The following is a 20,822-nucleotide window of genomic DNA, read 5'->3' on the forward strand; positions in this document are numbered from 1 at the left end:
GTGCCTGGAGAAAAAAAAATTGATTGAAGGTGCAAATCCACAAAGCAGTCCGGTGAAGCCATTTTTTTTCCGCCCTCTTTGTAAAGATAAAATATGCACTGAAGTCCGTCCCGATTTGCAGCACCCCTTCTTTGGGGTTGTGCTGTCAGTCGTACATTGGCCTGAGTTGATTCAAATCATCATAATCATAATGTGGTCACGAGCTATGGGCCGTGCCCGAAAGAACGAGATCCCGGATACAAGCGGCCGAAATGAGTTTTCTCCGCAGGGTGTCCGGGCTCTCCCTTAGAGATAAGGTGAGCAGCTCGGTCATCCGGGAGGGGCTCCGAGTCGAGCCGCTTCTCCTCCACATCGAGAGGAGCCACATGAGGTGGCTTGGGCATCTGATTCGGATGCCTCCTGAGCGCCTCCCTGGTGAGGTGTTCCGGGCATGTCCCACCGGGAGGAGACCCCGAGGAAGACCCAGCACACGCTGGAGAGACTATGTCACCCAGCTGGCCTGGGAACGCCTCGGGATCCCCCGGGGAGAGCTGGAAGAAGTAGCTAGGGAGAGGGAAGTCTGGGCTTCCCTGCTAAAGCTGTTGCCCCCGCGACCCGGCCCCGGATAAGCGGTAGAAGATGGATGGATGATTGGATCATAATGTGCATTTCAAAAGAAATCAAAGAGGCGTGACACTTTGAGAATAAGTCATCAAAACACAAACGTACATTCGTCAACAAAAATTTCACATCCTGAAAATCCACGGCTGGATTACTTGACTTTGGAGTCGGCCGGTCCTCCATCACGCGTCTCCAGTTGGTCCAGAATGCCGCCCGCTCGCCTCTTGACTGCCACTCGTAAGACGCTGGCATCCCTTCACTCGCCCATTTACGGATTTGTTTCAAATCCGGAAATGGCCTCGCCCCACATTACTACTCGGCGCACCTCCGCCCCCCCCCCCCACACACACACACACACATACATGCAAATGAACAGCAGGAAGTTAAATCCTCACATGAAGGCGTTTTCAACCTTGACGCCGGGGCCTCAAATTGTTTTTAAGTTTCGGAATATGAAAAAAAAAACGTCTGTTCAAACCCTGACATCTCCTGACATCGTCACGGGTTTCTGGAAGACGCGAATGTCGCATTTTTTGACAGAAAAATCTTTTTGTCAGACCTTGACCGCCGTTCGCTTTATGAAGACGCACCACACGCTCTCTGAGGGGAAAAGAAAACAAGAGAAGAAACCCCCCCCTTCCCACTTGATGGGAGGGGGGGTCTTTGAGGCCATCGGCGGACTTTGGTTGTCCCCCGTTTTTGTTTTGTAGAGCTGACGTTGCATCCGTTTATTCCCGACAGGTACGAAATCAAGTACGACAAGGACGACTACGTGCTGAGGGTGAAGAGGGCGTCGGTTAGCGACGAGGGCACCTTCAGCTGCGTGGCGGAAAACCGCGTGGGCAAGCTGGAGGCCTCCGCCACCCTCGTCGTCAGAGGTAAGCGGCTGTCATTCGCGTCCAAGGCCTCGGCTTGCTTTGAATCTCCGCATTCTGCAATGCTTTCACGTCTACGCGAACGCAAACCGGGATCGTGTACGTTTGTCGGCCGTTCACATTCTCGGGATTTTATGTTGGTCCCACCGCTAACCTGGCAAAACCCAAATGCCAAGGTTTGCATTGACCGCTGATGCCCGCAAAGATGGCGGCATTGTACCAATCATTTGAATTGTTTACATTTCCGAGGTGGCCCCCGCTTTGCCCCTCCCTCCTTCCTCTTCTCCAGTTGTCGTACAAATCGGACCTTCGCCGTCTTGCTTGCTTTCAACATGTCATTCATTCTGACTTTGATTTCTTTTTTTTTTCCTTTTTGTATGTTTCTCTTCTATTTTTGTTGAACGTTTGTGTTTTCTTTCTTTCTTTTTTGTGTGTGTTCACCCCTCCATTGTCGTGTCTCCAGATGGCCGCGTGGGTAAGTCAACATTCTTCTGATTTGACTCCATCCCGCATGGCCTCTTTGCAACCCCGTGCACTTAATTTTTCACACTTTTCCTCACAACACAGGACCGATTGCATTTCTATCCCATTAGATGCGACTTTCACCCCGAAGGAAATAAACAGAAGTCGCAGTTCAACCTTTGAACTCGTGTTTCCTGTCTGTCTGTCTGTCCGTCCTTCCCTCCACTCCGAAGGCTATGACTCGTCATGAATTAAATATAGACACCGCACCGATCGTTTTTTGTTTTTTTTTTTTCTGGGTAGGGTGACAGGATGCAGAATCTCCCATGTCATTAATGTGTTCCGAATCAAAGCAGTCTCAGCTTTCCCTCAGCCGAGCTGGTGAAATGATCACGCGCTTACAACGAGCGATCGACCGCTTTTTCCAGCCCTGGGCACAAAGCACTCAAAAACAAGAACGCCCTCATAAGGACGTAAGAGAGTAAAGATGGCCGTTGCCAACGCCAAGGTGCATCCGGTCGTTTGGTTTGTGTTGATTTGAACGAATTCTCAGCAAAGAATTGGCCAGAAGCTAAGGAAGCTACGCTAATCCCGACGCGGTTTGCGCTAAATGCTAACGGAACTAATTATGACACCTCGTCTTGTGTCGCTTGACTAACACAGCATGAGAAATGTCCCGGCTGGTCCGGCAAGATCCAATCATGGCATTCGGTCATAACGAACCAGTTGAGCGTAAACAGGATTTCAAAGTTGCTAATTTACGTAGCACGTCGGTATGTCTCGTTGCTTTCAATGAATACGAGCGAACCGTCAAGCAGTCCGCAGCGTCTGCAAAGTGCCCCGGCGGCGCCAACGACATCAAAGGCCACTCTTAACATGTCATCTTTAGGACGTTTCCGCTCTTCTACTTCTCAAACGTCGAGTGTCCCGTCAATATAATTACAAAGTTGTTTGCGTGTGTTCCAAATATGACTTTCCACTTTCTATCAACACTGTTCGCGAACCATCATCCATAGAAATAGGACAAATAGTTGAAACATAAGATACTATTCAATTGAGCGCCTATGGGCTATGAGGATGTCTTAAAAAAAAAGAGAGGCCGTGAGAAAGGACAAGACGGCCGGTGGCAGTTTTTTTTTTTTCATGTGTTTATGGATGCAGTGTGTGGGATGGCGGAAGGCGAGGGAGGCAGCTGAGTCCTCGCCAGAGCGTGATTTAGGAGCTCAGTATCAGTCGCGGGCTTTGAGAGCCACAAGATATCCGCGCCGCACAAGGCCAAGCGAGAAGGCTGTAAATCTGCGGCCATCTGTAGCCTTCCCAACTGTGTGTATCTTGCACAAATGCAACCACGCGCACGGATACGCGCGCCGGCGGAGGGATTACACGCCAAAAGCAGCCAAACGGGACCGAGTCGGGCCTTACTGGAACCAGCTGGCTTGTCAAACTTAAGAAGAAATGGGGGAGGGGGACACAATGTTGCAGTGCGCCTGAGCTCTCCTAAATCTCATTGCAATGTACGCAATCCAGTAGGATGTCGAGAAGCACCGGGAGTGGAGCAAACAAATCATTTTAATGCGAGCAGTCAATTGTCCGATAAATGAAAGACTTTTCCTATGAACACAGCAGTCAGATAGATTGCCTGGAAGAATTCTAAAGGTTCCAAAAGCGTTTGACAGCGAGTTTTTGATCAAAAAGAGATTTATTAACAGAAACGCAAGACCGACAAAGTACAATAAAGGATGCTCGGAGCAAAGGCGCTTGCAAAAGGTCAGCAACGAGATCGACGTAAATTGCTTGTCGGCGCAAAGGACGAGAGAATCCAATCCACACCAACTTAGAATAGTTTGGAGAGACCAAAATACGATGAAACAACGAGGCAAAAATGTCCAGCCACATCTAGAAAATGAAAGATTTGGGAACAGAGTTGTGAGCGAGGCTAATAATCCGACAGGGGCAGTCAGCTTGGCTTTCGGTAACGATGGAGACCAGTGCCACAGTGGCAGAACTAGCGAGCGTCAACAGGGAAGTTCTACGTCACTTTGATCGACAGTCACAAATATTTTCAAATGTATATCAGCTTCTTGGGAAATCAGAACGTCCCCTCACTTGCGATGGAGTCCGAGAGCAGGCAGGTCCACGGGCTACTCCGGAGGTGTCCGGAGTAGCCCGGTGACCGCCGGTCGACGGACTGGCGCGTTCGGCTTGAGACTGAGGCCGTTGGATTTTCCAGCGGGGCCTCTCGTTTACCTCTTGTTTACTTTCAAAGCGCCTCCGTCGAGTTGTCGGTGGCGAGACGTCTCATTAGGGCTCGATCGGCGATGCCTTACGACGGTTCGAGTATCGACCGCGTGCCGACTTTTTGCTGTTCCACTTCAAAGTTTGACGCTTGAGGGCCGGCAAGCAAATTCCCTTTTCCGCCGAATCGGCCCCTGTGTGCCCTCTTTCGGCACTTGTTTGTTTCTCAGGTGTCAAGTGGTGTTTTTCTTCCCGATTGTCGATGTGACCGCCATTCATTCTTTGGATGAATGGCCAGCGTGGTTGCCTTGGCAACGGTAGCTGGCGTTCAAAGCGAAACCCGCAGATCAGACCGCATGGATTTTGCTTCGACCGCTTTGGTTGACCGTTGGCCTTTGCTTGAAATCCCGCAGTAACCCGCGACCTCTGATTTTTGACGTCACTCGGCTGCGCCTTTGCTCACGTTGAGGTTTTGAATTTCAGCCGCCCCGCAATTCGTCATCCGTCCGAGGGACCAGATCGTGGCCCAGGGACGCAGCGCCACCTTTCCGTGTGAGACCAAAGGCAACCCTCAGCCTGCGGTATTTTGGCAGAAGGAAGGAAGTCAGGTAAGAGCAGTACCTCGCACATGAGGCGAAGCTCTGATCGCCCCCCACCCCCCACCCCCCGTGACCCGCCGTACTGATAAGAACGATCCCATCTCTCACTGGAGCAGTTAAGCCATTCAAATAGCTGGCAACACTTGACAACAGCACCAATTAGGAGCCAGTCGGGGCTTGCCGATGAGCCCGGCGATATGATTCAGCCTCAAACGCACAAATTCACACGCTGGCGTGTAGCCTCCGGCCGGCCCGTCAAAGTATTCCTCAGAAGAAGTGCGTGTCGTCGCTAGTCAGCATGATGTTTACCGCTAAACCCCCCGACGTTGACTCACGAGTAAAAGAATATTTTGTCGAGTGTCTCGTTCCGCCGAGGTGCGATGCTAATTATCGACAGCCAAACCCAGCGTAATTAATTCAAGTAGCTGACAGAAAATAATGTTTCTTTCCCACCTTCTCCCTCATTAGGATAACGGAAGTGTGGAACGCTCACATGCGACGGACGTGTACTCATTTGTTCGATGTATCATTTCACTTGTTGATTTGTCGCATTCAAGTGCTAAGCGCTAATTACATCGCATGTGTTTTGCTCTCCACCGGTGAAGAAGCCCGGAGGCACATCACGAATCTGTACCTTATGACCTACGCCGCTCGGTTGTAACCATTTCCAAGGAAATGGCCGCCAGCTACCATGTAGAATGCCGAGCATTTTTCTCTCGCAAGTCAAATCGGTTCTCGGGGCCGACACGTCACCCAACGCAACCGCTCCCAGTCCCCAATCGGCAAACGAGCCGGTCATTATCAGAATCTGATGCTGATAACAGGGCAGCCCGGTAGTCCAGTGGTTAGCACGTCGGCTTCACAGTGCAGAGGTACCGGGTTCGATTCCAGCTCCGGCCTCCCTGTGTGGAGTTTGCATGTTCTCCCCGGGCCTGCGTGGGTTTTCTCCGGGTGCTCCAGTTGCCTCCCACATTCCAAAAACATGCATGGCAGGCTGATTGGACGCTCTAAATTGTCCCTAGGTGTGAGTGTGAGCGTGGATGGTTGTTCGTCTCTGTGTGCCCTGCGATTGGCTGGCAACCGATTCAGGGTGTCCCCCGCCTACCGCCCGGAAACGGCTGGGATGGGCTCCAGCACCCCCCGCGACCCTAGTGAGGATCAAGCGGTACGGAAGATGAATGAATGAATGATGCTGATAACGAGTCCTTCCAACAATGGAGCCCTGCGTAGCATTTGGCTTTGAAGCACTCTTGTTTCCATGCTAGCGAATGACAGATCTGCCGAGTCACGGGCCCTTGCGCTGGTGCAAACTTGACCGAAAAAGACCGTTGGTATTCAATTCTTGGTGTTCCCGTTGACGAATTGGGCCCCGTGTCTGTCTCGCCGCAGAATTTGCTGTTCCCCAACCAGCCGCAGCAGCCCAACGGCCGCTTCTCGGTGTCGCCCGGCGGCGCCCTCACCATCGCCTCGGTGCAGCGGGCCGACGCCGGCTACTACATCTGCCAGGCGCTGACCGTCGCCGGCAGTATCCTGGCCAAGGCGCAGCTGGAAGTCACCGATGGTAAAGCTCCTGTTTCACTCCAATTTCCATCCCCCGCGGCCACACGAAGAAGTAACCCCAACATTCCAAATGGAATAGAAAGTATCGTGTTCGTGTGGAGAAGCAAAAAACGGTTCATATTCTACCTCTCGGTGGCTTGGCAATTTCTTAAGCCAATAATAATTCTCTGCCGGCTGCGCCCACACTGGAAGGATCCGCTTGCCTCCCGTGCTTTGGTTGCAGTTCAACCATCGCAACTGTCAAATACATATCGGTATGCATCTAATATACAGCTGGCACCGTCCGGTAGATATTCATTCGCTGCTGATAATTCCTGGAAAAGTTTCTAGCGCGATATGGATGAATTTGACGTTTGATTGCTTCAAGAAACAGTCCCATTCGAATTGGCTAGCACGACCGATTCCAAAGACCCCGACAGAAAGCGCAGACAGCGCGATCCGATATCTGGTGCTTTCAAAACACCTGTGGCGGAAACCAAAGCGCTTTCCAGAACAGCGCACGCGGGCTGAAGTCTGATCGGGCCAAAAGATTAGACAAGAGTAAAGACCTGGATGGGGTATTTGAAGTACGGCTGCGCTTATTGGATATTTTGGCTATTTCAGATGTTCAACTCGTCGCCGATGCTTTAGTGGCGCACTTGTGAATTTTTCAACTGACCGGCGACCAGTTTAAGGTGTTGTCTGTCTTCTGCCCCAAGTCGGTCCCCGCGACCCTTGTTGGATAAGCGCTGTTGAAAATGGATGTTCAGCTCCAAATTCAATCGAATAATCGAGTAAATGTCGGGATGTCAACTGTCAACGGAGTTTCAGCGCTTCTGGTAGTGTCCCGTGACAAGTCGGAGTGCAACGTCACCGCCTCAAAGAGGAACGAAAGCATCGCCCTTGAGTTCAAGTTTAACGATCGGCTCTCTGATTGCGGCGAGAGAGACGACCGTCCTCCCGTCTGGCCGGGAAGTTAGATTGAACATCCGCGCCGACCCGGTAGGAGAGGAAGAACGGGCTGTAGAGGGGGTGGGAAGGGGGGGTCAGGGCCACACCCGCTGTAGCCACGGCGGCCGCTGCGTGATTTACCGGCAGGTTCAAGGAGACCCCGTAATGAGAAATTCCTGATCCGGAAACCCAAGGCCCCGCGGTCCGGCTTCCCGCATTCCGTCAGCACATCCATCAGGCTCGGAATGTGGCCCCGCACGGGTTCCCAGAACGCACGGCCGCATCCTCATCTGAGCCCTTTGCCGTTCTTACGCAGCCTCCTCGTCGGCCTGGTGGTCTTTCAAAACACTAAAGGGGGAGTGTCTGGATAAGAAGCAGCTGCGTCTCGCTGCCTTTGTCTGATTTACATCTCGCAATAATTTCAGACCTCTCCCGCAGGCCGGCCGAGCGGCACGACATAATGCGGCTGAACCGGATAATCGTGAGCAAATTGGAGTCGGTAACTCACCTGCGCCTGACAATTGAACGGCACTCGCCGTAGGACTCGCTGCCACGATAAAAACGGCGGCCACGCATCGGGGCGCCGCATACTGCTTATCATTTGAAAGAATCGTGGCGTGATTGTCCAAGAAAGGTAAAGGGCAAAGGTCAGGCAGACGGAATCCCGCCACCCCACCGACGCGATACTGGCTTTACGGCGTCCGCTCACGGTGCGGTTTCTCCTTTCGCAGTCCTGTCGGACAGACCGCCGCCCATCATCCGCCAGGGGCCCTCCAACCAGACGTTGGGCGTGGACGGCGTGGCCCTGCTCAAGTGCCAGGCGTCGGGGGAGCCCATCCCTTCGGTCAGCTGGCTCAAGGACGGCGTCAGTCTGCTGGGGAAAGACCCCCGCATGTCCCTGCAGGAATTAGGCAGCCTGCAGATCACCAACGTCAAGGTACCAGGACCCTTTCTCAATATCGACTGCATCTCTCACAGAGAGAGAGAGAGAGAGCGTGCTAATGAACAAAATTGATCAAACTGAAACACACACAACACACACACACACAACACAGCATCAAGTGGATTGACAGGAGGACATCTTGAAAAGATGAATAGGCTGCATTGATTTTGGGCCTTAATAGTTTGATGGGATTACTGAGTGGAGCGGCAGCTCAAACAGGACCGGGCACTGCGGCCTTGGATGGCCTCCAGCCGGAGTCCCCGCACTGCACACTCACACACTTTTCAAGTAGATTAAATGTAAAGCCCGCAGCTTCCTTTCCCCACTCAGAAGCCTCGGCGGAATATCAATTTATGCTTGATGACATGTCTGACGACGACGACATGTTATTGAATAAATGGAAAGAACACACGCAGGCTAAACAAAGCCGCGAGAGGGGACGGACGGACGGATGGACGGACGAGCCAGCTGTCGTCGACCCGGGGGCCGCTGCGGCCGGGCCTTAAATGAATTAGCTTTGTTGTGGTCGGCGCGACGCTCGCCGAAATGAGGAGGAGGAGGGCTGGCGCGCTGATGCGAGGGCGCCGAGTGGCAAATGAAATTCATTAGGAAATTAGCGTCAGCGCCGGCGAAGCGAGATTCGCTCGTAAAAGTCGCCGCCGGCGCTTTAACGGCACTCGGACGCCAGCCTTTTCCGAGAAGTGCTTTGCGTCCGTGACGTCATCAGCGGCGGCCAATGGGATTTGAGTCAAGATGTTTGTACCAATACCAATAACAGGGATGGGGTGCTGGCCCATCGCTAACATTAGCGAGACAAAATGTTTTTTTTTGTTGTTTTCTTTTCAAGCTGTCCGACTCGGGCATCTACACGTGCGTGGCCACCAGCTCCAGCGGAGAGACTTCATGGAGCGCTTTTCTTGAGGTCAAAGGTACGTGGCCGCTTTCTGACACAGGTTTCAATTTGCTCCGAGTGCATTGACACTCAACTCTAGCCAAGGGGTATCCAAACTATGGCCCGGGGGCTTTCTGCGGCCAGCACCATGACAAAAAAAACATATCAACATCGTCCTAAAAATGCAAAACCAAACTATCTTGAAACATTGGCCTCATCCTTGTTGAAATAAGGCCGTGTGTCCGCATACGAGCCCATCTTGACTCGAAACCTGAGCCTTGAGTTGAAACCGAAACTTGAAACCTTTTGTCATTTTGGTGCAGATTTGATTATTTTTAGTATTCATTTTTATTTTATTTTTTCCTTTACGTTTCTTGAACAAAAATGTCTTTTTCCCCTGTGCTAGTTTTAGTTCTTTCATTCATTTTCGTGAATTATGATAACCTCGACCCTAGACACGCTACCCAGCCACAACCCCCCACCTCATTCCCCGAACTACCAAATCTAGCCTTCGAGGACTTGCTTTTCTGAAACGTATGCCGTGACGTTGTGCAGAAGCTGGCGGCGCAGCGCTCCCAAAGAACCATGACGACGCCGACCTCCCGGGCCCGCCCTCCAAGCCGCAGGTGACCGACGTCACCAAGAGCAGCGTGTCCCTGTCCTGGCAGGCCGGCTTGGCCGGCGCCTCGCCCGTCGGCTCCTTTGTCATCGAGGCCTTCAGGTTTGTGGGCCGCCTGATTGATGCGCTTGGCGCACACGCGACTCCTGATCGCATTTATTGTTGCGCAATATTTGGCCTCTTGGTTTTGTGGATAACGGCACCTTTGACAGTTTTTTTGGGGTTTTTTTGGGGGGGGGGGTTGGGTGACACCTTCATCAATAAAACAAGGATTTTTTTGGGGGGGGGTCAGAATAATTTCTTTACAGATGTACAATAAAAGAAACCCTCTGTTAGGTGACCACTATGGCAGTGGTGCCCAAACTACGGCTGAGGGGCCATTTGTGTCCTGCCATCCATTTTTTTTTGCGACACCGGCGTCGTCACTCATACGGCCATATTTGTCATTTCCCCTCGCAGCCAGTCGGTGAGCAACAGCTGGCAAACGGTGGCCGATCACGTGCGGACCACCCAGTTCACCGTCAAGGGTCTACGGCCCAACACCATCTACCTGTTCATGGTCCGAGCGGTCAACGGCCAGGGCGTGAGCGACCCGAGTCCCATGTCGGAACCTGTCAGAACGCAAGGTGGGTCGTCAACTCCGGCGAGCGTTGCGAAATACTTTTGCAGAGGTCAAACAGGGCCATCTCGACCCCCCCCCCCCCCCCGCCTCATTACGGCCGACGCTTAAGCAATTACGTGAAGTGAGCACGTCTCCTCTCGGGTTCCCGGCATGTTAACGAATATAACGGGCACAAAGCACTGCCTCCCGGCACGTCGGAGATTTTATTACAGCGGCGGCCGGGCCTGCCGTCTCCTGATTACATTGAGATGATAATCAGTCTTTGGGCTAAATGCCGTCGAGGCGAGTGCGTGCGCTTCATAAAAAAAGATGAGTGCGTTTCGACTTTTTCATCCTGGAGAAGGGACAGGCTTCCGAGTGATGGATAGATCTGTTTATTGACACTCGCAATTTTTTTTCAACCGTGTTTTTTAACCCATCTTGCGTGATTGCTGTGGATATGATTTGTGACTTTTGAAAAGTAATCTTCACTGATGTTTTTTTTTTTTTTTTTTTTGCTCTGTAAATAAAAAATGCATAAAGAAGTGGAAAACGTCAGCAGGTATTTGGTTCATGTTTTTGTGCGGTCGGATGACGAAAAACAATTTTGCTTGCTTAAAAAAACCAATTTTGATGCATCAGTCCTTACAACTTGTTTTTATTTATTTTACTCGATGATGAAACATGCCTTGCTCATGAACATTTCTTGGTGCAGTAAGGTAACAAAACGAAGATTTAGCAGCTTATGGATGACAGCCTAGCCCTGTCATCCATAGGCTAGGCTGCACTCTGGTTTTCACACTTCTGACTCGTACACATTTTTTTATTTTTGTATTTCTGTCTTCAGCCCAAATCCAGACGCAGCTAATCGTTGTTAGCCGCTCGCTGTGCTATCGTCGGAAGCACCATGATGGAGAAGGTCAAACAAACGCTTAATGTGCCGTGCTTCTTCGTTGAAAGTGATTTACTGATTTTTTTTAAAAAAAATTTGCGGGTGTGGGGGGGTTTTACTGAAACCAGAGTGCAACTCGATTAATCGGTGACATTCTTGGGGTGTGCTTTTCGGCACGGTAGGGCAGCAGACTGTCAAAAGTCCTCTGTAAATTGGCGCTTTGGAAGACGAGATGTCAAAAAGACGATTAGCCGACACGCACTCGGCGTCATCGAGATGACAAATGGTTGCGACCGCTCTTCTCTGGCCTCCCCCCCGCAGACATCAGTCCTCCGGCTCAGGGCGTGGACCACCGGCACGTGCAGAAAGAGCTGGGCGAGGTCATCGTTCGCTTGCACAACCCTGTGGTGTTGAGTCCTACGGCCATCCAGGTCACGTGGACGGTGAGTTCACGGCACCAAATGCGGGCGGCGTTTTTTTTTTCTGATCAGCGCGTTGCGATACGGACACGGAATTCCTTATCAGCCTTGGCGGAGGTCGACACTCTCGCGAGCATCATCAGAAGTTCACTTGATTACGAAATCCAATGTTGTCAACCAAGGCTAACAAGCCCGAAGAAGTCAAATTAAAGTTCAGTCCTGATTTCGCTTTTTTTTTTTTTTTTTCATATCGATCACACACAATTCTCCAACCACTATTAATTATAAGTAATCAAATTCTAAATGCCGTTTTCATGGGCGGCCCGGTAGTCCAGTGGTTAGCACGTCGGCTTCACAGTGCAGAGGTACCGGGTTCGATTCCAGCTCCGGCCTCCCTGTGTGGAGTTTGCACGTTCTCCCCAGGCCTGCGTGGGTTTTCTCCGGGTGCTCCGGTTTCCTCCCACATTCCAAAAATATGCATGGCAGGCTGATTGGACACTCTAAATTGTCCCTAGGTGTGAGTGTGAGCGTGGATGGTTGTTCGTCTATGTGTGCCCTGCGATTGGCTGGCGACCGATTCAGGGTCAGGGTGTCCCCCGCCTACTGCCTGAAGACGGCTGGGATAGGCTCCAGCACCCCCCGCGACCCTAGTGTGGATCAAGTGGTACGGAAGATGAATGAATGAATGCCGTTTTCATATGAGAATTCAACTTATGAAGACACACAAAAAAAAATCCAAACACACCAAATATTGTGGTTTTTCTTTTTTTAATTGGATTCTAGAAAAATGTCAGTGGTTCACTGCCTGTAAATGGACAGAAACTCGTTGCAAATGGCGTCTTTAAGATGCGGCAGAAATGTATCGAAACATCCGGTTGTTGATCCATCTTGCTTTGATGACGCCAGACGCATGACAGAAATGAATGTTTATGGTAATAAAGTGTTTAGCAAACAGTATTTTTTCCTGCCATGATATGATGATGCATTTATCTTCCTTTCTTCAGCGTGTGTGCCAAGCGCTTCCATTTCACAACATCAGCGCATTCCGCTTCATCTGACAAATTACCGAGCAGCTACAAACTCGTCGAATGTAATTTTTCCCCTTTTTTTTATATTTTTTATGTATGTATATATTTTTTATTATTTGGATAAATCACACAAACACACACGCATATGCATCTATTATTGATGCATGTGTGTGTGAGGTGTGGGTGTGTGGGGGGCGGGAGGGGGCGGTTGTTTCCATTTCCAAACTAGTGCCACATTAGCAGTTTTCCTGCTGACATGTTTATTTACCCGAGTAATAAGTCTCACCTCAGGACTCGCCTCAGCTAATTTAAGGCAAAGTCTTGTTTTTTCTTTTTTTTTTCTCATTACGACACCGACATCCAATCAACTCCAAACGCGACAACCCTCATCAATCAGCCTGCGACGCACCTTCCGTAAACAACCGCAACCTCCGCTCAGAGATCTTTTATATTCCCAAATCATTCCATTAATAAGTCAGCCGATGCCATTTGGCTGATTTACTCTGGCAGGGGGGGCGGGGGGGGAAGAAAAAAAAAAGCATGTGTTTAATATGTCGTTTGGAAAGCTGGGCTTTTGCTTGTATTGTTAACAGGCCATTACGATGAATGATGTGGCCATTGGCCTGGCGCAATGAGCGGAGTTGGGCAGGGGGGGGGGGTCTTCTGGTCCGAGGGGGGGCTTTCTTTTCTCTATTTGATGGCACACATTTGCTATTATCGCTGTGACTTTCCCAGTTGGTAGATGCTGGTTGGTATTTCGAATGCACGCATGCGTCCTTCAAAACGCTGTTAAGACGGGGGGGGGGGGGGGTAATTCGTTCGGCAGGCCACGCGCGTTCATGTCAGAGTGTTCATTAAGCTAAGCGACGATGTAGCTGGTGATAAAAGCGGCCATTAAATTAGCAACGGCCTCCGAAGCAATCCGAGAGTGTACGTGAGCGTCCCCCCCCCCCCCCAAAAAAAACGGAAAATGCTCCATCCCCTCTGAGCCTCCACACAAATAGTGTCTCCGTTGCAGCCCCGAGGCACTTGGCGGGGAGCTCAGAGAGGCCACTTGAAGATTTGAAAACAAATCATAGGATCTTAAAAGGAAGCCAGTACCAGTACCTGGAGCCCATCCCAGCCGTCTTCGGGCAGTAGGCGGGGGTCACCCTGAACCGGTTGCCAGCCAATCGCAGGGCACACAGAAACGAACAACCATTCGCACTCACACTCACACCTCGGGACAATTTAGAGCGTCCAATCAGCCTGCCACGCATGTTTTTGGAATGCGGGAGGAAACCGGAGCACCCGGAGAAAACCCACGCAGGCCCGGGGAGAACATGCAAACTCCACACAGGGAGGCCGGAGCTGGAATCGAACCTGGTACCTTTGCACTGTGATTTGTGATGATGGTGAGGGTTCCCGTTGATGACGTCAACGGCGTTGAAGGAGTTAAACGACGGAGACCGATCTTTTTCTGGTCTTTTTTTCAGCTGGATCGCCAGTCGCAATTCATCCAAGGCTACCGAGTTCTATACAGGCAGACGTCGGGGCTGCCCTCGCCGGGACACTGGCGGACGCAGGACGTGAAGGTGCCGTCGGAGCGTAGCGCCGTCCTTTCGTCTCTGAAGAAGGGCGTCGTGTACGAGATCAAGGCGCGGCCTTACTTCAACGACTTCCAAGGCATGGACAGCGAATCCAAGACGGCGCGGACCACCGAGGAAGGTAGGGAGGGGCTAAGACTGATGCGCTTCGTTGCGGGATGCGACGGCTGACTCATGACCACCCCGGGCAGGCGTTTGTCATCGCTCTCAGATACTGAGACAAAATACGAGGGGGGGGGGGGGGGGGGGGTTGTTCGTTTTTTTTGCCTGCCGCGACTTTTTTTTCCCCGGGGAGTTGTTTACAAGTGTGTGTGGGGCGCTTGTGTGTCCTGACTGCTAATCCATCAGCCGGCAGGCGCGGGCCTGAGGTGTGATTGGAGGACGAACGCAGACTGTCATGTGAGGATGACGGGCGCCCGTGATTCAGACGAGCTTTGACAAGGCCACGGAGCGGCGTGGCGCATCAAAACAAGGCTGCGCGCGGTGGAACCTTTTGACCCACCTCAGAAATTGCGTTTTTCGCAAAATGCTAACGACCGATTCCAACTTTTTCAGACTGCCCAAGACTCACTTGCGCGGTAGCGCCCCCTGGAAAGCTCAGATATTTAGCATCGTTCACCAATTTGACCCATTTACCGAGGCCTGAAAGTTGACAGGCTAGCAGACGTTGCGGGCAAATTCCGAGGCTAGTAACCGCTCAGATCAGAAGTAGGTATACTTCAGAGAACGCCATTTTTCTTTTTTTTCTTGTCTGTCATCTAATTTCGGCGGAGAAATGAAGTCAAACTTTCATGATTATTTTGGGAGGAATGAAAAAATAAAAGCTAGTGAAAGCTAGTGAAACGTCGGAAAATACGAAAGGAAAAAAAGTGACAGAAATATAGGTTGTCGTTTTTATTCATAGGATGAAAGACAAACATGTTTCGAAGCTAATCTCAACCCCCCAGGATCGAAATTGCACATTTGAAAACCTCTCCAGCTGGGGTATGCGGAACTCTCATCAAGTTTGCTAAGATGGCCAGTACATGAAACGTGCTTCATTTAGGGTCTGAGCCCCCCCCTCCAACCCCTCCCCCTACCAAAAACTCAATCTTTGCCGACATCAGCCGGATTTTGTCAAGACACATGACGTGTTTCTCACACTAGTTATTGTAGAAAGCCACAAGCATCAAATCCTGGCAGCAAAGAAGTAAATGCTAACTTCCTTAGCATGCGCAGAAGGTGCAACTCTTCATTTTACGCTCAATTGAAAGCGCTCCGGAGGGATTTGGCTTAGGAATAATGACGTTTCCCGCTGCCCAAATGAGTTGTGAGCAAAGTTGTTGTTTTTTTTTTCTTTTTTTGGAAGCGAAATAGCTCGGGCGGGAGCGACTTGCTATCACCCCCTCGAGTTGCATTGCGGTATTTCCATCCAATTAGTCAAATATGTCTTTTGTGGGGCTTGCGCAATGTCGTGAACGCAGGGGATTTTCCAAAACATGTTGTTGGCCCCCGCTTTTGAAAAGTCACTCCTTTAATTGCGCTGTTGCGGTTGCGCTTGAACAGAATCAGTCATCGGTGCCGTCGGCCGTCAAATATTCGTCGCTTGCTTATGCTGCAGGCTTGTGCTTGTCGTGGTTCTCTTTCTATTCTGTGCAGTTTCAACTTCAAAGTTAAACACAACTGAACTGTGCTTAGGCAGCCCACCCAGCGCACACGGACTGTGTCCTCCAGGCTCTGTTTATTGCAAGGCTGTAGCTGTTATGTATATAAACTGGCCACCATCTTTGTGGAGCTTCCTAAAAAAACACAGAGTGTTTCTAAAATTCTCCGTTCAAAACAAAATGTCCGACGAATGTCCGAAGGCTTATTCTATGGCACACTCGCAATTAACGTTTCATGTACGCTATTTAAATACAGTTTAACTCTACTTTTGGGACAGATTTTGTGATTAAAAAAAATGAAGAAAAATCCTCAAAAAAGCCCCCCCCCCCCCCAAAAAAAAAAAATCTGACAAAAACTAATTTTCTCTGGAATCGTCCGATTTTCTTCAGGCTGAAGTGCCCATTCCACTCACAATCAATATTTTGCATCCTTTTCATTTTTTGGTAAATCTTGTCGCGACGCTAATTCTCGTGAATGAGGCAGTAGCGAGTTGCGTAGCAAATTCGAGTGATTCGGCAGAAGTGACGATTAACCGCATTCGCCATCGCTCAGTCATACCTTTCCCTTGAATCACGACAAAGAGATTTTTTTTTTTTTGGTGGACATTTGGGGAGCGATCTCGGTGCACAAGAGGCAAATTGAGAAATCTTGTCAGGTTGCTCATAGGAGTCATTAGACCATCACGCTTCCGTTCCGAGTCGCCTTGAAAGCTCCTCCCGGCACGACGTCAACGCGCCGGTCAGGTTGTTGCGGCGACCGAAGGCCATCTCGCCTCAGCGCGCGGAAGCTCGTGCGTGTTTGTTCACATCCCGTCAGGATGACAGGTCCATTTATTTCCCGCCGTTCCTCCGAGGGACCGCGTCTCCGGTGTCGCGGCGTGCGGACCGCTCTAGCGGAACTGTCGTCAAACGCGGAAGAAAACGGTGACGAGAAAGCACGCCAAGCCGCCCCCCCCGCCCCCAAGGCCCGCCGGAAACCTGCATGTCGGCGCCATGACAAGCGGAGATAACTCCCTCGGAGTGATTGAGCGCTTTCTATTTCGGTCCCAAACCTCCCGCCGTCAAGCCCGCTCCGAGCCGGCGGGCCGTCCGAGATGGCGGTTCGCCGGCTCCTCCGAGACGGCTCACTCCGAGATGCTCGATGGAGAAGTCAGGTTTTGGGAGTGATTAAAACTTTGTGCCGAGCATTAGCCAGCGCGCTTGCAGATTTCCCTTGGAGTGGGTTTAACCGCGAGTGAGAGACCGGGAATTAGCGGACCTAGCACAGCCTGGTTCTTGGCCCCCATGAGCAAGTCTTTTTTTTTTTTTCCGCCGCATTTGCGTTTCCACGCGCGTGCACGTCGGCGATATGATTAGTTTGTATTTCTTCATTATCCAGAACGGCGTTGGCGCCCGACGTGAGAGACAGGAGGTCACATTTGCGGCTGCCGTACATCACGCGGCTAATGGCTCTATTAGCGCCCCCTCTGAGGGCGGCCTCTAATGAAAAATGGGAATTGTTTAGCGCAAATATGCATGCTAATAAGCCGCTAAATCATTCATACCATTAACATTGAACGACATTGCCCGCCGCACGCCGCGACGTCACCTGCGCCCAATGCGGCCGTTTGATCAGATTCTCCTCGGGTAGATTGTTTCTAATCTGTCGGAGGTGGCGGCTTCATAACGGGGGCCATTCATCTCGGGAACCCGAGGCCGGCCGGCGGTGCTGAGGGATGAGCTCAGATTTACTGGCTGACAAGTGCCATTTTGGATGGAGGCGAGGTGAGCCGGAGTCGGCGCGCGAGTAATTGACCTGTCAGGATTGGGAGCTTTTGCTTCCGTCCCGGCTGCGGAAAGGAGAAAACATGACTTTTCATGCTTTGCCTTGCCAAACTGCTGTTTATTTCCTGAATCTCTTCAAAAACAAGAGCGTTCACCAAGGTGGAGACAATAAGTCCGCCATGATCGGCGTATGAGATGAAATTCAGTATGTAAGGACCAGAGCCCTGCCGGAAAATGTGAAGTATGTCGCTGCCCCCCGCCCCCCAACCGCCCCACGGCACATATCAAAGATCTTTCCCTGACTTCAACATAGTTGCTTGTTACCACAGCATTATTTATTATTACGGCTACTGTCCATCTCCCTCGTGAACAAGACCCCGAATTTCATGAGTCATTGCCCCCCCCCCCTCCCTCCATTGTGCCCAGCTCCCAGCGCGCCCCCTCAGCAGGTTACCGTCCTCACCGTTGGAAACCAGAACAGCACTTCGATCAGCATCTCCTGGGACCCCCCTCCGCCGGACCATCAGAACGGTATCGTCCAAGAGTACAAGGTAAGAGTTCACAGCGCGCCAAAGCCGAGACTCGGCGGCTCTGCGCGCAACCTTGATGGCCTTTGGTCGACGCCTCTTTCTTGTCCTCCAGATCTGGTGCCTCGGGAACGAGACGCGCTTCCACGTCAACAAGACGGTGGACGCCGCCATTCGCTCGGTGGTGGTGGGCGGGCTACAGGTGGGGTGCTGTACCGCGTGGAAGTGGCCGCCAGCACCCGGCGCCGGGGTGGGAGTCAGGAGCGAACCCCAGTCCATTATTATTGGTAAGGACTTTGGACAAGGGAAAACTAATCTGGATACACGCAGACTTCTTTGCAGGCTTGGGTTTCAAGAAACTTTGAAATCAGAGGTTCAAGCCAAGATTGGGATTCCAAGTTGGAGTTTTATGTGGAAAAGGGTTACGGTTTCAAGCACCCGGGAGCATTTCAAGAAAAAGTTCAGTTCTCCCAAAAACGGCTTCCATTTGAAAGGAGGTTTTCAAGGCAGGTTTGGGCTTGCCAATTTGGGTTTCCTGCCAAGGTACGAGTTTCAAAGTAGGGTTTCGAGCGTTGTCTTGGCTTTCAAAAAGGCTTAGGGTTTGACCTCGGGTTTGCGCTTTTAAAGTAGTGTTTGAAGCCTTTGTCTGGGTTTCAAACAAGGGTCTCACGTCACAATTTGGGGATTCAGAGTAGGCTTCTCAGTCTTGGTGAAGGTTTCAAACAAGGGTTTCGGGTTTCCAATGTGGTGGAGGGGTTTTTCAAAGTAGGCTTTGAAGCTTGCTCCAGATGAAAGCTCAGGTGGACCTAATGAAGTGTCCACTAGGCTTTCCTGTGCCCCCCCCCCCCACCCCCCTCCCCAATTATGATCCCAAACTCCAACTACCTTATTTCCCCAGCGTGACTCCAACACAGCCCGAATCTCTCGTGGCAGGCGCCGTCTAAAGTGTCAAGCGCGGACACAGCGGCCATCGACCCGTCCGTTCGCCGGCTTTGCTTTGCCGTCGCAACGTTTCAGCAGCGAATTAGAGAAGCCCGGCTTGGCAAACAAGCAGCTCACCTGGGGATTTTTTTCTTATAAGCTTTGTCTTTTTCTTTTTTGGGGGCGGGGGGTTGTTTCCACCTGCAGTATATTGCATGCCGCATACTCGTGACTCCGTTACCTCCATCCAGCTTTGGTCGATATCTCTCACAGCAAATCATTGGGCATTCTCCGAGGTTAATCAATGTCCTGACTCCCATTTCCTCACCACTCGGATTGCTTCTGCATCGTCGCAGCACAAGGGCCGCATGACAAAGCCTTGCCGGTTCCAAGTCTGTCCGGGGTTGCTTCTTCTCGGGAGGCCTGAATTGGAACGGGCAACAAAATGGAGTTTCAAGACCGGGCCGGCGGTCCGAATGTGGGGTTGAAATCACGGCCCGGGGATTGTAATTCTGGTTTCTAATGAGGGTTGGAGCGAGCATTCAGGTTTGAAATCCTTGGCTTTGGGTTGAAAATTGTGGATTTAAGGCAGGGTTCCGGTTTCAAGTTCGGAGTAGCCGAGTTGATCAGCCGACACAAGCTCTTTTTCCATATTCCCCCCCCCCCCCCCCCCCCCCCCCAAATGTATGAATACATTTCAACTTAAGGCCTTCCGTCCGTCCGGCAGGCAAGGCCATCCAGGACGTGATCATCCACGGCAACCGCAACAACAGCATCACGGAGCAGATCACCGACGTGGTCAAGCAGCCCGCCTTCATCGCCGGAATTGGGGGCGCCTGCTGGGTCATCCTCATGGGCTTCAGCATCTGGCTCTACTGGCGCAGGAAGAAGAGGAAGGGCCTGAGCAACTACGCAGGTCAGGACCCCCCCTGCGACCGTCGTACCACCGGCGCCGCCCGACGCGCCGTCGGTTCGTAGCCGTCGGTCGGTCACGCTCCGGCGTGTTCGAGTCTCCTCCCTCGCAATTTTTCCTTGAGCGCCACCGCTCACCCAGCCTTTCTCGTCAAGTCCGAATAAAAAAAGGAAGCCTCGCGATCAGACAGTCCCCTTTTTTTCTTAAACTCATTCAGTACCAGCCAATTCTGGACCAAGTCTGAAAAGACGTTTAAAAACGTCTTTGGGAGTGAATGAGTTAATGAGCGCCATGGCAGCTTGTGTGACGCTCTTCATTTGTGTTTGTGACATTTTGGCGTTTTCTTCAGTCTGCCGCTGCTTTCGTTATCACCTCTCAACTCTGGCTGCTTCCCTGCCTCGACCGAGCGCTGCACATGGGCAGGACGTTACGCAAGGCATCTTTGAAGGGGCTTTCAGCCCAGCGGCTGGCTTTGTTTGGTCCGAAGCGGTCCATAACCTGCCAAGTTTTGTTTGTTTTTTGGTCTTTTTTTTTAACAAACTAGAAACCCACACATTTGGGTTGTGGGTTTTAGATAAGACTTTAAAACAAGTTGAGGGTTTCAAGTCAGGATTATGCTTTCAAAGTAGAATTTCAAATCAGGATTGGAGCATCAAAGTAACATTTCACAATCCCAGAGTCGGGTTTTACACCGGATTTTGGTGTCGCCTTTGGGTCCGGAAATCATTGTTTTGATCCTGGCTCAAGGTTTTCCACCTGGCGGATGGTAACATTTGCAGTCAGGAATAGGATGAAGATTTCAAATTAGAGTTC

At 51.2% G+C, this 20,822-nt stretch overlaps 1 protein-coding gene across 2 annotated transcripts in view; it reads left to right on the forward strand.

Moving 5' to 3' along the window:
* Positions 1-20,822, forward strand: part of robo2 (roundabout, axon guidance receptor, homolog 2 (Drosophila)) — a 264,283-nt gene that overhangs the window by 89,506 nt on the left and 153,955 nt on the right. For both annotated transcript variants that reach the window (XM_052077678.1, XM_052077679.1), the window contains exons 6-13: positions 1,342-1,478; positions 4,656-4,780; positions 6,161-6,332; positions 7,993-8,198; positions 9,052-9,133; positions 9,652-9,817; positions 10,175-10,341; positions 11,530-11,651. In XM_052077678.1, the coding sequence (XP_051933638.1) occupies positions 1,342-1,478; positions 4,656-4,780; positions 6,161-6,332; positions 7,993-8,198; positions 9,052-9,133; positions 9,652-9,817; positions 10,175-10,341; positions 11,530-11,651 (1,177 nt within the window). The remainder of the gene's footprint in view (positions 1-1,341; positions 1,479-4,655; positions 4,781-6,160; positions 6,333-7,992; positions 8,199-9,051; positions 9,134-9,651; positions 9,818-10,174; positions 10,342-11,529; positions 11,652-20,822) is intronic.

This window comes from Hippocampus zosterae, chromosome 10 (assembly GCF_025434085.1).
Source record: "Hippocampus zosterae strain Florida chromosome 10, ASM2543408v3, whole genome shotgun sequence".
Taxonomy (NCBI): Eukaryota; Metazoa; Chordata; class Actinopteri; order Syngnathiformes; family Syngnathidae; genus Hippocampus; species Hippocampus zosterae.